The sequence below is a fragment of the Sander vitreus genome, chromosome 19 (genome assembly GCF_031162955.1).
Source record: "Sander vitreus isolate 19-12246 chromosome 19, sanVit1, whole genome shotgun sequence".
NCBI lineage: Eukaryota > Metazoa > Chordata > Actinopteri > Perciformes > Percidae > Sander > Sander vitreus.
This window is the reverse complement of record NC_135873.1, coordinates 595818-611389: the sequence shown is the minus strand read 5'-3', so window position 1 is coordinate 611389 and position 15572 is coordinate 595818. Positions and strand designations below refer to the sequence as shown.

The following is a 15572-nucleotide window of genomic DNA, read 5'->3' as shown; positions in this document are numbered from 1 at the left end:
AAATTTAAAAGAAGTCATTGCTTTAAAAGCAACGAGGCAGTTTTCCTGCTCTGTGTAGGAACAGCAGAGGTAAAACCAAACTGCTGGGCAGACTAAACCAGATTCCAGAAACCAGTGCCACACACCTGTCATCGAAGCTCAGCAGATTTGATTTCTCTAGAGCAAGACCAAGAATGGACCCTGCAAGCCACAACCACAACACTCCCATTATGGCAGTGATGGTGTGGAAAGCCCTCTGCTTTGATTGATCGACCCACTCCCTGTCCCCGCCCACTTCCCCCGGCCCTGGACGAATCAGAACACGGAGAACTGATAGGCTGCAGAAAGATACAACCACTGAAGTGAAGACTGTCACACAGAAAATTGAGATATATGGAAAACGATAGCCACCTGCTACACCACTCCATCCAAAGCACAGCAACCAAACACATACAATGCTGATATTTCGTATCTTGACTCCACCCGACTGTCTCAGCCCCATGTAGGTGACGGGGTGAACAACAGCCAGGTAGCGCTCCACACAGGTCAGGATGTGAAAGAGCATCTCTCCAGGGAAAACCATTGAATATGCATAAAACCCTACCATCACCAACTCTGAGAGACGAGTGTTTACACCACAAAAGAAGGTTGTGCTTCCAAATGCAAAGATCAGCTCAACAGCAGCCATGTTGTAGGTGAAGATGTCAGAGTGGCTTGTTGTTGCAAAGGAGCGCTGTCGCCGCCATCGTTGGAGACCCAGGTAGAGGACGAAGGTGGACAGAGGGAGGATGAGGATGTTCTTAGTTACGTTGTAGGCTACGGAGAGGAGAAGTCCAGCTCTGGAGTCTAGGCAGGGGTAAAGGTAGGAGGACGAAGAATTGACGGACATATCGGTTTGTGTGGATTTGCTTTTATGAAAAGAAAAAGGAAGACAAGAGGAACAGAAATAAAATAACTGAGATCATTTCGAATATGATTAAAGTGATTCAAAACTACAACACATTGTTTTTGTAGCCATTGGACATTTTGTCCATGGTAACAGCAGATATATTTGTTATAACATTGTGGATTATTTATTGTATGCAGATGATTTAGGCTGTGTAAAAGTATGACAGTGTATTGCTGCCACCAAATCCCAAAAGATATTTGCTTGTTTTTCTTTAAGTGAGAATATTAAAATGGAAGTAAATGGAATATCTGGAAGTTGATATGAAAGTGTTTTTATTACAACATACTGACTTATACAATAGCAATTTCTTGTTTTAATTAGATACATTGATACAGTGTTGTGCTATAACATGAAATGACATTGACATAACAAGTGTTGTGATTAAGAGAAAATAATGTGGAAAATAACTTGTAATAATGTGAAAAAATAAAGTTTAGGGAAATTGATTCTATGAATAGAAATTGCAAAAGTTAATCAAAATAAGGAGACCCTTACTTAAGTAACGTAACTGTTTTGAGTCACTATGTGGCTTACTATGTCATCACTTTGACTTTAGTCCCATTTCGGACATCATTTTGACTTAAAAAGTCCAAATTTGATGTGTATTTTTGCTTTCATCATTAGTAACTTTTCACCACTTTTTTGTTCTTTCCTGGCAGACATGGGCTTCCATAAAATGTTCATCATTTTACAGAAAAACAATTACAAAACACTTTTTAAGAAAATATCTTATAAAACAAAGTCCCTTCTTAAGATGAAAGTTATTAAAATGGCATTTAACATTAATTTTAACAGTTGAAATTTGTTTTTCAGAAACTAACAGTATTGTGTCTATTTTCTTCGGTTAAATTCAAAAGTTAAGTTAATTTCAACAAAAAATGGACATGAAGTTAATGTCTCTTGTTTGTCCCTAAATTGAGTCAATGACTGAAACATGTAAATGGTATTTCCAAGGAAAAGCAATAAAATATTAACTGAAAACTGTTACTTAATTAAAGGACACCCACCTTGTCAGCTGTGCTTGTTTCTGATCTTTCTCCTGCGCATCCAAACTCACCGACTGCTAGTCACTCGTTCTGATCCAAAGATGTATTAATACTTCCATGTCTGAGTGAATTAATTGCACCCAGGTCTGTGGGATTTTTGCATGTTAAACAAATGATGGATTTCGTGTCACTTTATACTCTCAATAGTGGCAGGCAAATTTTCTTTTCACATTATTCTTCCACAGGGAGGGTATTTCAGGAGTACAGAGTTTGAAATGGAATAATTTGGTAGATTTGTGTGTTTTTCTGTGTTAAAATCTGTCATAATGCAATGTTTAGATCCAAACATAAGCATTTGAATCACTCGTGGTGTTAAGATATTTCCTATCATTGACTTTCAGTCCATCATGTTTGACAGGATTCAAATAACCTGCTAACTTAGACAGGTGTTTATTTAAATTCAGCGTCATGCTGACTGGAGGTCACTGTGTGTTTAGACAGCAGTTTGGTGGAAATGCTTTGTAAGGTGCGTCGTAATGACCGTGTATACAAATTATCATGATCTAATAAAGCTTTTATTGTAATTATTAAGTAAGCGTGACCACGGCCAGGTGTGATTTAACCATCACATTTCCCCACTCTATTAGTTAAATAAGTCACTGCAGTCCTAACCATACCTGCAAACAGCCTTGGCCAAAGTACACTGCAACCTCAGTCAAGGGTTCAAGCGTCTATTACTTTCTAATATATTATGTTTGTATATCTTTTTGTGTGCTGATTGTGGGATATTTTAGCTAATTGCACTGCCACAACAGCTAATGAGATAATAATATAATATAATAATATATAATGATACTGAGAAAAAGTTTCATTTGCACTTTGCAATGCAGTCTAACGCAAAAGAATCATGAGTGAAAAGCCACAGTATCCATGTTACTAGCAAGTCCAATCATTCAACAATTGAGATAATTTGCGGTGGAGCTTTTAGTTGACAAATTACAGACATGGCACATTTGCACGTCATTAACATCACAGACGACCTCCGTCAAATTACCAGAGGTCGCCAGGTCCCCATATTCCCTGTGCAAATAGGGCTATAGATAGATATAAATATATAAAAACAGGAAATAACATTTGCATATTTGTAGCTTTGACTTCTAGACTGGGTAAACCCAGCCCAATCTGGGGCAATGAAATGAATGAATATGCTTGAGTAAATGAAACTCCAATTGAAAAAACTGCTTTAAAAAATAATATGAATATTTAAATACTACCGTTAAAATCAGAGAGTCTGGTATACAGCCAGACTCTGGACATTAAGACTGAGAGTAGCACTCCTATTCAAGTTGTTCAAAGGTTGTTTGGTAAATTGCTATTAAACACATTTGGAGAGGATTTGAATTGCAGTTTTTTCTCAATTTCTATCATTTTAGCATTGATTGCCCTTTGGAGCTGGCTAAAACCTCTTTGGGGGGGTCACCAAAAATTCCTCTATGCAGGAAAAACCCTGATAAAAAGCAAGCTGGCCGAGTGTCTTTCCCTCAGTAACTTTGAATAGCGCTTAATTCACTCTAGTAATTTCACACACTTTAATCTGACCCAATTCTCTTCGTCTTGTTTCAGTGTTGTGTTTGACAACCTGGTAGTTTTCCTGCTCGGTGTACAAAGAGCAGAGCTAACACCAGACTGCTGTCCAGATTGAACCACCCTGTAAGTGCCCTCCGCACACACACACTGAACACTGTAGCCAACTGTTGGTGAGAAGCCCATCACAATGCAAACCAAATTCCCCGCTCCATGTTCCCACCCGCTTCCCCTGGCTGTGGGCAAATCAGAACGCAGAGAACAGAAAGGCTGCACAAAGTCATGGAGATTAAAAAGAAGGCCAGTTGAATGGTGTTTGGTATAAGGATGTATTCAGGATAATCTTTGGTCAGGAACATGAAACCCAACCCTGAAAAGCCTTATTGCCAAATGCACACAGTGCTGATATTTCTGATCCTGACTCAGCCCCCCGGTTTTAGTCGCATGTAGGCGATGGGGTGAACAACAGCCAGGTAGCGCTCCACACAGGTCAGCATAGGGAACAGCATCTGTCCAGACCAGGGTAAAGCCCCAATGAAGACCCCTAACACCACAGCCTGTTCTCATGAACCACCATTCATTCAAAAATGTGTGTGTTTAATGGTTGCGAGGCCTAGGTTTCACCTATTCTGGGTAATTTCACGTTTGTTGTTGAGTGATTGCGTAGAATTTTAGGGTGCTTTTTATAGAATTTTGTTGAGGTGTATTTTGTTTGCTGATTTGGGGTGGATGCTACTGAGCACTAGATAATACTAATGTTTGCAGTAGTCTAGCACTAATAGTGGACAGTCATCGCTGACAACATACAGAACCTAGGCTACCCGCCCCCGTCATTTGAATGAATGAATGACAAATGCATAATCATGTCAGACGCTGCAGGTCTTAGTCCACATAAACAACTCTGTGTGCCAGCCTGCACCTATGTAATTTGATTTGACTGCAGACCTGAATTCTTAAATAAAAGTTTGTTTAAGAGCTTCAGCTATCAACCGAAATAGATGTCACTCACTTTGTCTGACACACGTGTTTGTTTTTCTGTACTTGTGAGGACTATCATTGATATAATGAATTCCCTGGCCCCTAACTTTATCCATCACATCTAAATGCCTAATCCCCCCACCAACCCTAACATACACCAAATTCTAAGATTAATCTTAAAATCTAGTCTTAACCTTCAATTAGTGAGGACCACCGAAAATGTCCTAACTACAAGGGTTTAAAACTGAACATGGTCCTCACAAACAAGCCGACACACACAGCGCAAACAGGTGCTGTCTGGGCTGAAACCATAACATTTGAATACACACCTCTTTGTTTAAAAATCATCTGAAAACTGCAAAATATTAATCTCAATGGACTCAAGCCATAGATAAGGATTGGTGTATTGGTGACACCCATTCCACTGAACCCACTATATTTTTTAAATTGTACACATTACTGTATATGTCTGTCTTTATTGGAGCTCTACCGAAGTGACTGTACATTAGCTAACGCAGTGAGGCAAGTTATGAAATCATGGACATGATCGATCCTCACGATTGTGTAGAAATGAAAAAAAAAACCAAAGGTTGAATATAACATAACTTTTTTGTTCTAGTTTTATGTTTGTGGTCAGAAATGAAAAAAACATGTTATGTGATTGTTAAAGGCACACAGGCCACATGTAGTAGCTACTGGCCATGCAAATGACAGAATAAATTATCTTTACTTTGTGTATAATGCATGTTTGTGTCTATGATTTATTATGCAAGTTGTCCAGGAGTTAATTTAAGGTGTGAACCCATGCAGTGAGCTGATAATAAATGTTTACCGTTTTTAGTAACTTATTAAAGTGTCATTTCGCGTCATATCTCATTGTGCACAACATACAGTTTAATCAGCTCACTATTCTGCTGTTGTACTTGAAAAGACCAACATTCAAATCATTACAAGGTCTGAAATAAATTCTTCAAATGTGATTTAGTGATTTCAGAAACAACAAAGCAGATGACAAAGTCACTGATCTATGGATGTAAATATCAGTAGAGTACAACACATTGAGATCAGAATTTTCACAAAACCAAACCACAACAAATGGCTGCCATTTAGGGACCAATGCTTTATTTCAGTGTTGAGTGTTGGTGAATATTAAAGAGACTGTCCGGGACAGTGAACAGACATGACAGATAGTAAATACAGAGAGAGAAAGAGCAGGCAAGTGACACTATAAGAAATCAATACTTTAAAAGCTGCGTTCCAAAACATTACATATCCATTTGAGAAAACTAAACTAAATTCATGTATAATGTTGTAGATCTCATGTTGCAAACCGAGAATGATACACACCCAAGCCACACATGTAAACATTTTTAATAACAAATGTAGCATTTTTCTGTTGTGTTGATAAGGAATTTCTTTTTACAATTGTGAAAATGTCAGAAGTTCCCTCAAATGCATGTGCAGTCTACCAATGACCTATTTGTTTGAAATGGTTATTAACTATGTCTTACTTATGTTTGCAATAAATTTAAAATCAAGATTAATGAGAAGGCAATTACATTCATATGTATTACTGACATTAAGGCTGAATCTCCAGCAAACAAGGCCCAGATAACTTTAAGAAGCACAACCTGATTCTGTTGAAACAATCAATAGCGCCAACAAATCCAAAAATAATCTCAGAGTTTACTGTTTATGAGCAAAATTGGAGATGAATAGCACTATTGGGTGCTAAACAAAGTCAGAGAATGTCCTTTTAACAGACACAACATAAACTCATTTTTGGGACTCATTCATTTGAACATTGTTAGCTGCATGGAAACCAATGGCTACAAAATCTATTGTGTTAGCTTATAACTAGTTGCACCCATTGTTACAAAACAGACAGTATTAGCATTTCAAAATACCTTCTTACTTGGTTTATAAGCTTGGACATTGTACTCTTAGCCATAGCTATCTTATTAGCTTTGTGTAAATGTGTCCATTGGTTTCAATCAGAAATGCAATGCCAACAAGCTGATGTTGCTTATTGGCTAGCCTTAATATTTTCCCCCACAGCATTACGACTTTCGTTTGACAAAATATAATTGAATGAAAATTCCAAATGATGATTTGTCCACTCACAACAGTATAAAATGTATCACATACCTACATAACAGACAAAATATACAAAAAGAAGAAATATAATGGGCACTTAAGAATGTCAATGCACACAGTGGAACACAATCAAATGGCAAGTTAAAAATATTAAAATGACGAAAAATGAATAAATAGATAAATAATTAAATAAATAGAAGTAATAACTTACGTAAAGTTTACTATTTGATCAGGTGTGAACTTGATAGCATCTGTTAGCCAACGCCCTTCTCACTCCCAACTCATCAAATACTGACGCTTGGTCAGTGTCTCTCAGTCTAAGATACAGTACTGATGCAAAAGGCAGCGTCTAGTATCTGTATGGGACGCAATGCTGGACTTTCATCTAAGAGACCGGGGTTTGTCTTCCGTTCTTGTCCCGCATGTCACTTAAAGTGCTCATATTATGCTCTTTGGCTGTTCCCTTTACTTTATTGTGTTATATATCTTTTTTGTGCACGTTATAGGTTTACAAAGTGAAAAAGCCCAAAGTACACCCCAAAGGGACTAACCATCTCCAACAGAAAACACTGTTCACAAACTGCTCCAAACAGCTCTATTGTAGTCCACCCTTTACTTCCGTGGCGAACATGCGTCACTTTGTAACACACGTTATAATGCTCGCTTAGCTGCTAGCGTGGCACGCCCTCAAACTCTGCTTCTGACTGGCTTGTAGTGCTTACCTACAGTAGGTACTGCACATGTGCGACTCCCAACAAAGATGAAATAGCAGTAAGATGCCTCACTCAGTAGCTAAACCATGAGAGCTCAACACACAGGGTAAAAAGAGGAGCTGCAGCAATGTGCAGTACAAAAATAAGGTGTTTTTGAAAATTAAACCATATAAACCTATTCTGATATAATTTCTAAATACAATTATGAACCTGAAAATGAGCATAATATGAGCACTTTAAACATACATTGTTTAACCCCAGCCACGATCTTTCCCTAACTCTAAGTGGTTTTCCCTGCACGTCAAAAAGTGACGGCAGTCCTGCCCAAGCATGTCAAAAATGACGCCAAAGGGGTATCCAGAGCGTCAAACATCGCCATAGATAGGATTACATTGGAATTATTTGAAAGCCACCTGTGTCTGATTGAGACGCTAAAGGACACTTTTGGGTCAGTAACTAACGCCATAGGCACCTGACCAAATGTCAGTTTTGATGCGTTGGGAGTGAGACTGTGTTGGTTAGCCAAAGATGTTTTCTGTTTAATAACAATAAAAGGTTAAAACTGTCTAACTGAATCCTGATGTGAGTAACTTAAATGGTTTTCTTGCCTTAGTTGATGGAAATGCTTTGTCTTATTATAACCGTCACATGGCACTTTTCCAAAAGTAATTTTTTAAATGCTTAACGACATTTTTTTCATGTCCTCCACTGTCTTAACATTACTGTAAGTCTTGTGAACTGCAAAATGGAAGCTTACAGTTTAAATGCATAGTGGTTTGATGTTAACACTCACACAATACAGAGGCATGCTTGTAGGACACTGAGGCTTTGTTTTATGAGTGATGACAGAACATGAATTGTACAAGCCAGCGACAGCAGTTCTCCGAATTCTCAAATGAATCGAATCATTTGAGAATTTCCTTCCCCAGCATCTTGTTTTTCGTTACCGAAATGGCGAGCAGAAACGAGTATGTAAAAATGTTACTGATTCCAAATATGGTTATTAATTTGAACATTTTGACATTATTAAAGGTATTCTCACAAATATATATAATAGATTTATAGACTTTTTTTTCTCCTTGCAACAGATTTTTCAGGAAAACGCTCAACCAAGCATAGATGAGACGATGCTGTTCGTCAAAGCTACCGTTTCAATCAACCAATTGAATCAATCATCCAGACAATCAGAATCAGTCAAGCAATCATTTCTAATCATGTCTCTATTGCCTACGACGGACGATTAAGTAAACAAATACTAGTATATGGCAAGAAACAAAATTAACATTCCCATATTCAGACAATCCTAATGTACAAAAAAATGGTCAACAGGCTAAAAGTGGCCCATGTCTTATTGTAATATTTTCTTATGACCATCACAGAGTGAATCTTCATTCAACAATATAGTCAATGTAAATTTGGCTCGGTGAGGATGCCCTTTTTAATCGATTTCTTGTTGCATATTTACAGCTGCACACGTTTACTGTTGGGAGTATCCCAGTACAACTATAGTCCTCTACTGCTGGACCACTGTAATGTAAAGTGCTTTGCTCAAGGCCAGCCTGACAAGCTCTAAGGGCTGGTAGCTGATGTTAGCTTCCACAGGTTAGAGATGATGTTGATGCACAAATTTAATCTACGGTACAAGAAATGTAGGAGAAATATGTGATAATGGCCTGGAGTAAGAAATTATGTCAAACTAAGACGTAGACCTCTTTTAGCTCACTTGACATTATTTTGTCTGTTACATACAATATTACAAAGGCAGAACATTAGAACATTGTTAATCTTCCAATCCATTCTCTCCAAAACACCAGCTTTTATTAATTCACTCATGCTTTCGATACTTTTTCAATCCCATTCACTCAATGCTGGGTTTAGGAAGCAGTGGTCTCCAAAGAAGTTATTGTCACCTTTTTGCACCCTTTCTTTGTTCTTCCTTTATTTTTTAAAGCCTTTTTTTCCATCCACTCCTCCATTTTTCTATTAATGCCAAACTGGGAGAAAGAAGGACTTCAAGAGTTTGACATCATGAAGCAGTCGTTGCATAACTGGTTTAAGCCCAGCCTTGCATCACTCCTGGGTCCCATTCTGTGATGTTTCTCAGATTTGCATTAGGGCAGCAAATTCTTGAATCTACCATCGTTCCATACTATCCTTATCCCTGTTCTTTAGACTTGTGTGTGTAATGTAGGTTAAAGACCAATCTTTGTCCCACCAATCTCTGTCATCCACTGTTTCTTTTTTTGACGATAACTACAGTGATTCTTAATCCAAATCATGTCATATCAAAACTAAAACATTGTTTCGTTGTGGTCTAATGTTCCTGATCCTTCTTTGCTTTCTTCTCTTTTTTATCCATCCCTTCTTTCAGCGTTACAGGCAGCAGTAGAGGTTCATGCAATTATTCCTAGAATTTGACATCGTGCACCATATCTCTTCATTCCAACAACTGCTCCCTCCATCCATCTTTTCCTTCCTCCGTCCAAGCCTCCATCATTGTAGGTAGCGGTAGACTTTGAAGCAGTGGTTCCCGGAGTCAGCCACTACCACATGTCCGTCTGAGGTCAGAGAAAGACCTTGGGGTCCGTAGAGAGGGTCAGCTGAGGTGTTGATGTAGGAGAGGAAGGAGCCGCTGCCATCAAACACCTGGAAATGTTTTGACAGATAGAGAACATGTGGTTTGATTACTGCAAAAACTCCTAACACTCCCAAGAAGGGGATTGTTATGTTGTACCTGTATTCTGCTGTTTCCCCAGTCAGCTACGATGATGTTCCCATTAATGTCCACGGCTACACCAGTGGGAGCATTGAACTGGCCATTTCCCTCACCATTAGAGCCAAATTTCAACACCAGCTCTCCCTCTGGGGTGAAAACCTGATCAGGACAAATAAAGAGAAATATATAAGGACTATTAATGTGTTGTGTTAAAATGTCCTTAGATATCTACCTGTTCACCTGGATAACACTAGAGCAAAGGTCTAATTTCATTCTAAACAGGTCAAGGAAAAATAAAATGTATCAGGGTAATGTCCAGTGAGTAAGACTTTACCTTGACAGAGTGGTTATGGAAGTCAGTCACGATGATCTCATTGTTCTTGTTTACTGCTGCAAAGTGTGGACCTTCACAACAGGAGCACAAAAACAGGTTGTGCTTTTAGTGCTTCAACTAGCATCAGTTGCTTTCAGCACTTACTATTCACTTCAACTGACATTTTAATTGCTGTCAGTGATCACACTTCAACGGACATTTCTGCTTTCAGAGTTCACAATTCATTTGACAGAGCTCATACTTCATTTGAAACTTTAACTACTTTCAGTCTGTACTTTAAATGTCTCAAATACTTCAAGTACTTACATTTTGACTGACATTTAACTGCTTTTAGTGCTTACACTTAAGCTGACACAACTTCTTTAGGTACCATAAACTTTAACTGCAGATGCACATGTTGCTTTGTTTACTGAATAGTAGAATATAGTTATAGTATCATCAATCATTATATGGTATATATCATACTTTAGTCTATAATACTAAAGACTGGCATCATTGTCTGCCTTTTATCTTGTGGCTTTTTTTATTCATTTCTGGACAATCTATCTCTTTAAAAGTACCTGCAAATTGCTTGTCACCAGTGCCTCGACTACCAAACTTGGTGATGAACTTGCCGGTCGGTTGGAAGATGAAGACAGTGCACGCTTTGTTGTCAACCACGATCACATGCCCGTTCTGGTCCACGGACACGCCCTTTGGCCCCATAAGTCTACCAGAGCCAAGTTTCCCCTGATGGACACCAAATACGAGGAGAAGGAAGAACCATTTGTTTTTATGCATCAGAAAATCTACCAGCGTGAAAAGTCCTTGAAAGATAAAATATGATTTATATTTCTATACTGACGCTCAATTAAATAAATGAAGAATCAAATGAAACTTAAAGTAACCCTTCATCCCTATAAGCTCAAAGCCACATCGGTGCACCTACCTTGAACTTGCCCTCGCTGGAGAAGATGCTGACCCATTTGTTGTCGTAGTCGGCGATTATGATGTCACCGCTGGGGTGCACGGCCACGCCTGTGGGACGCTGCATTTGGCCTGGCGAACGACCCCGCACCCCAAAACGACTCTTGAATTCCCCATCGTTGGAGAAAATCTGGAGTGGCGAGACACTTGTGAGGACCATCGAAGACACAATGCATACTCAACCTAAACCTACATTGATCTAATCCTAAAACCAAGTCTAAACCCTCAAACAGCCATTTGAAGAAAAAACATGCTTTACCTGGACACACTGATTGTTGCTGTCAGCAATCAGTATCCTGCCACTGGAGGAAGCAGCCACTCCTTGAAGGTTGGTGAACTCTCCTTTATTCCTCCCCTTCGTTCCTAAAGAAAGCAGAATATTTAAATCCAATCACTGCTTAGGCAAGCCATTTTTATTAAAAGAAAATTTACTATGTAGCAGCCAGCAAAGTAAAGCCACTAAGCCCAAATCCAAGCTTTAAAATGTCCTTTTGACCTCATGAAAAGGAAGGATGTTGTAGCTTTAATAGTAATTTTAACTTCAATAGCCGTAACGTAGTGTCGCACCGATCCTGAAGATGAGGTCGTCCTCGATGGGGTTCTGGGTTTTGCGTCGCGGGGTGCCCAAGGCGCTGCTTGCCCTCTTGGAGCCCTTTTTCTTCTGGCCGGGGGACTTCCCTCGTCTCTTTGCCCCCTCAGAGGAGCCAGTGGACGGGGTGGCGTAGGCTGCTGAGTTGGTTGCTGTGGTGGTGGAGGGGGACACCTGGAGAGCCAACGATGGAGGCAGAATTTATTGTTTACAAGCATCAATTTTAGGCAATGTGTACGTTAATTTGAAAACTTTTTCCAGGTTTGGGATTAATTGCTCGAATTATGCTGCATGCTTTGTATTTCCTGAATGCTGGTCTTCGAAACACTGCACATGGATGCGACATTGACATTCAGTGCAGTAGTATGCATAGTGAAGTAAGTAAGCTTGGTAAGCTAGCAAGTAAGGGAAAAGATTGACTGGGTGATGGAAATATTTCACTGCGATGCTTTGGGTAATGTTGGGTTGAAGGAAGAAGGGATTACCCAGAGGTGAAACTACACACTTGAAGTTCGATTTAGTTTTTACATAGCTGGTTCCAGAAATGAGTGCAATACCATGAATGCCTTCAAGAAAAGATCATCCAAAAATGTTATCCGCATGATTATCACTTCTTGTCTTGGCTTTTCAATCCACCTTTCATGGTAGTTGTTCTGAACAGTTATAAATACTTTTTCCTTCAGACGTAGTTGAACAACAATTTGTGTGAACTAGTTTGTTTTAAGCATACCCTGGCCTTAACTGTACACCACAGTTTAGGCTTACAGGATTTCAGTCAATGTTTCTCCAAGTGTCAGCAAAGCGGAAAGTCACCATTCATTGTTTGTTTTTTTTAATTACGGCATCACATTTGGCTTTAAACTGTTATACACCCTCCACCTACCTCTACCTCTGTCTCTAAGATCCTGTTGACAGTCAGTTTAAAGGGGCTTCCTTTGATGTGCTGGTCGTACAGACGGAGAGCCAATGAGAAGTCACCCTCCTTCGGCACTGTGTACACAAACTCATAAGTCCCATTTTTGTGGTCCAATATTTCACCGTCCACTATGCTGCCATCTGGGGTGAATACCTGGATTAACACATGGGTAACATTTTGTTATTTTTTTGTGGGGGTAGCCACAGAATTGTGCTGTATTTTTTTTTTTTTTTTTGTGTATGGTTGTGAAACAAACCTCAGCTGATAGGATTGCATTGCCACTCTTGCAGGCTCCCCCTGACTTGTCTCTTGTCACTATGGTAACTGAGGCAGGAAGTCCCACAATGCACTGCTCCAGGCCTGCACCCATGGCTTCGCTCTGGCTCGCCACCGCACTGAGGAAGAGGAGGAAGATGAGGAAAATCAAGTAGTGTTAAATGCAAACATGCTTTTATAGCACAGGTGACCGGTCTGAACATTTTCTTACCTGGTTGTGACGATGGTCCCCAGGTTGTGTATAGACTTCCTCAGACCATCTGTCTCCATCAACAGATCAAGCTGGTCATTCTCCTCCGGCTGACATGGTAGGCCAAGGCCGGCCAGCTCCCCCAGTCTCTCTTGCAGCTCCTGCTCCAGCTGCAGGCTCGCCACACATGCCTCCCCAGCCAGAGCCTCCTCCGTCTGGGTACAGGAGGCCATGAGGTCACCCTCTCCCCGCGCGAGGCAGTCCACCTGGGCCTGAAGGACCTGGACACATATGATGTTTTTGATATGTTGTCAGATGCTTTTTTATTTCGTGAAGTAGCCCACTCAGAGGCTGTACTTGTACAACCCAACACATTTTCACTCCCAACACAACAAATACTGACGCTTGGTCAGGACTCAGGACCTCTTGGTGTTTCTTTTTTACGCTTTGGGTATTCCTTTGGCATCATTTTTCAATGTGCAGGGTGAAACCACATAGTTAGGGTTAGGACAAGGTTGTGGGTGGGGTTTAAAGATGTACGTTTAAGTGACACAGGACATGAACCCTGGTCTCCCTTTTTTGACCCATCCAAATTTTACTCTTACTCAGAGTTTCAGTCTTTAATACTACTACTAACTACCATTGTTGCTCTTCATACTACGCCATGTTGCTCTGCCCGGTGCATCCCATACAGATGCTAAAGGGTGCCTTGTGCGTCTTTATCTGACGCTGAGGGCCACTGACCAAGCATGAAGGTTGGGAGTGAGCACAAATCAAGAGGTCAGAAAATGAACAATCAATTGATTAGTTTGTTTCTTAAACTCTGGCAGAAGACCAGAATCTTAAAACACAAAAGCATGTATGCACCTTCTGTTTGAGTCCATATGTGACCTCCAGCTCCATCAGCAGAACACTCTTCCGGACATCCAGCTGCTTGTGTAGATCCTCAAAGCTCGACTGGATGTCCTCTTCGATAGAAGCTCTCTGATTGGTCAGCTGTTGGAGGATCTCCTTAATGAAGGACAGGGAATCTGATATCTGAGGGAGTCTGGAGAGACAAACACAGAGGGAAAGGGGGATTGTCATTTTTGCATTTGTCCCCTTGTTGCTCCATAGTCCTGCATTCCCCTGCCTGTCCACCAGATGTCAGCTTCTCCCCTTCACTCCATAAACAGTGTCCCATTAGATATTTGTGCCTGTGGGTTCCCTGTGTCCCCTTAAGTACTGTATTGCACAGCTTTACTTACTTTGCAAATCAAAATTTTACATACAGAACGTGTAATGAGTATCTAAAATGATTGTTGCAGACAAAACAAGCAACAACATGAAGTTGATAAATCTTCACCTGCTAAGATATTAAAATGCTGAACAGATATTACTCTAATCGAAATAACAATGAAATAATATAACATCTAATAATATGACACTGAAGGGCAATTGTTCTGCATAAAGAGTGCTTTTACTTTTGATACTTTAAGTACTGGATACGTGTATTCCTCACAGGAACACTTCAACATGAGTTATACAACACTTTCCCATGTATCCAAAGCAATAACATTGTATTTTAAAAGGAATTCTGTGTCCTAATGACGATGATGTGTCCTAATTACGATGGTGATGTTAATGGAAGTGATGTTTAATCAGAGATGCCCTACTTATCGAAATATTTAACTGTGGACGTCACAGTGACATTACAGTTATTCTAAATGTCATATATATCTAAAAAGCAAAAGGCTCTCTTTACCATTTCCAATACCATTGCGACTGAGTCTAAATTATCCTGATTACAAGAATACAGTCGTTACAGTGTATGTTAACCACACTCATTGAGACCTCCACCTGTTCTGGACGACCCCCAGCCTCTCCTGCAGGCTGCTGCGATGCTGCTCCAGGGCCTGGCTGAGGGGCACCTTAGGGTGCTCCTGGTGGCCCGGCACACAGTCCTCACACAGAGCACATTCGCAGGCCAAACAGTACAGCTCTGCCACCTGCAGGTGAGACGGGGAGCATGGTGTCAGAGACAAGAAGAGGAGGATAGAGGACGCAGTTGCAGTTAAATTCACTAGACTGGTGATTTTATGATTTTACTCTTGTTTTTACCGTTAATGTGTCTCTGTATATTGTATTGTTGTTAAACTGTAACTTTTTTTTTTTTCCTGTAAAGCACTTTGAATTTTGTTTGTAGCATTCCTACCTTCCCTGCATGTTGGGGGCAGGCGTTTTTGCCGGGCGGAGCCTCCAGGACGGTGCACTCCTCACTGCTGCTATCTGGGGAGTGTTGGTGTTGGTGGGCCTCCAT

At 40.1% G+C, this 15572-nt stretch overlaps 1 protein-coding gene across 1 annotated transcript; it reads right to left on the bottom strand.

Moving 5' to 3' along the window:
- Positions 1-9779: 9779 nt before the first annotated feature.
- LOC144534193 (tripartite motif-containing protein 2-like) lies at positions 9780-15572 on the bottom strand. Its single transcript, XM_078275979.1, has 13 exons — positions 15468-15572; positions 15113-15261; positions 14141-14321; positions 13295-13554; positions 13064-13202; positions 12775-12960; positions 11870-12065; positions 11562-11665; positions 11265-11432; positions 10897-11065; positions 10337-10407; positions 10021-10161; positions 9780-9932 (listed from the first exon to the last, which is right to left on the bottom strand). The coding sequence occupies exons 1-13, from the start codon at positions 15570-15572 to the stop codon at positions 9780-9782; spliced, it is 2022 nt and encodes a 673-aa protein (XP_078132105.1).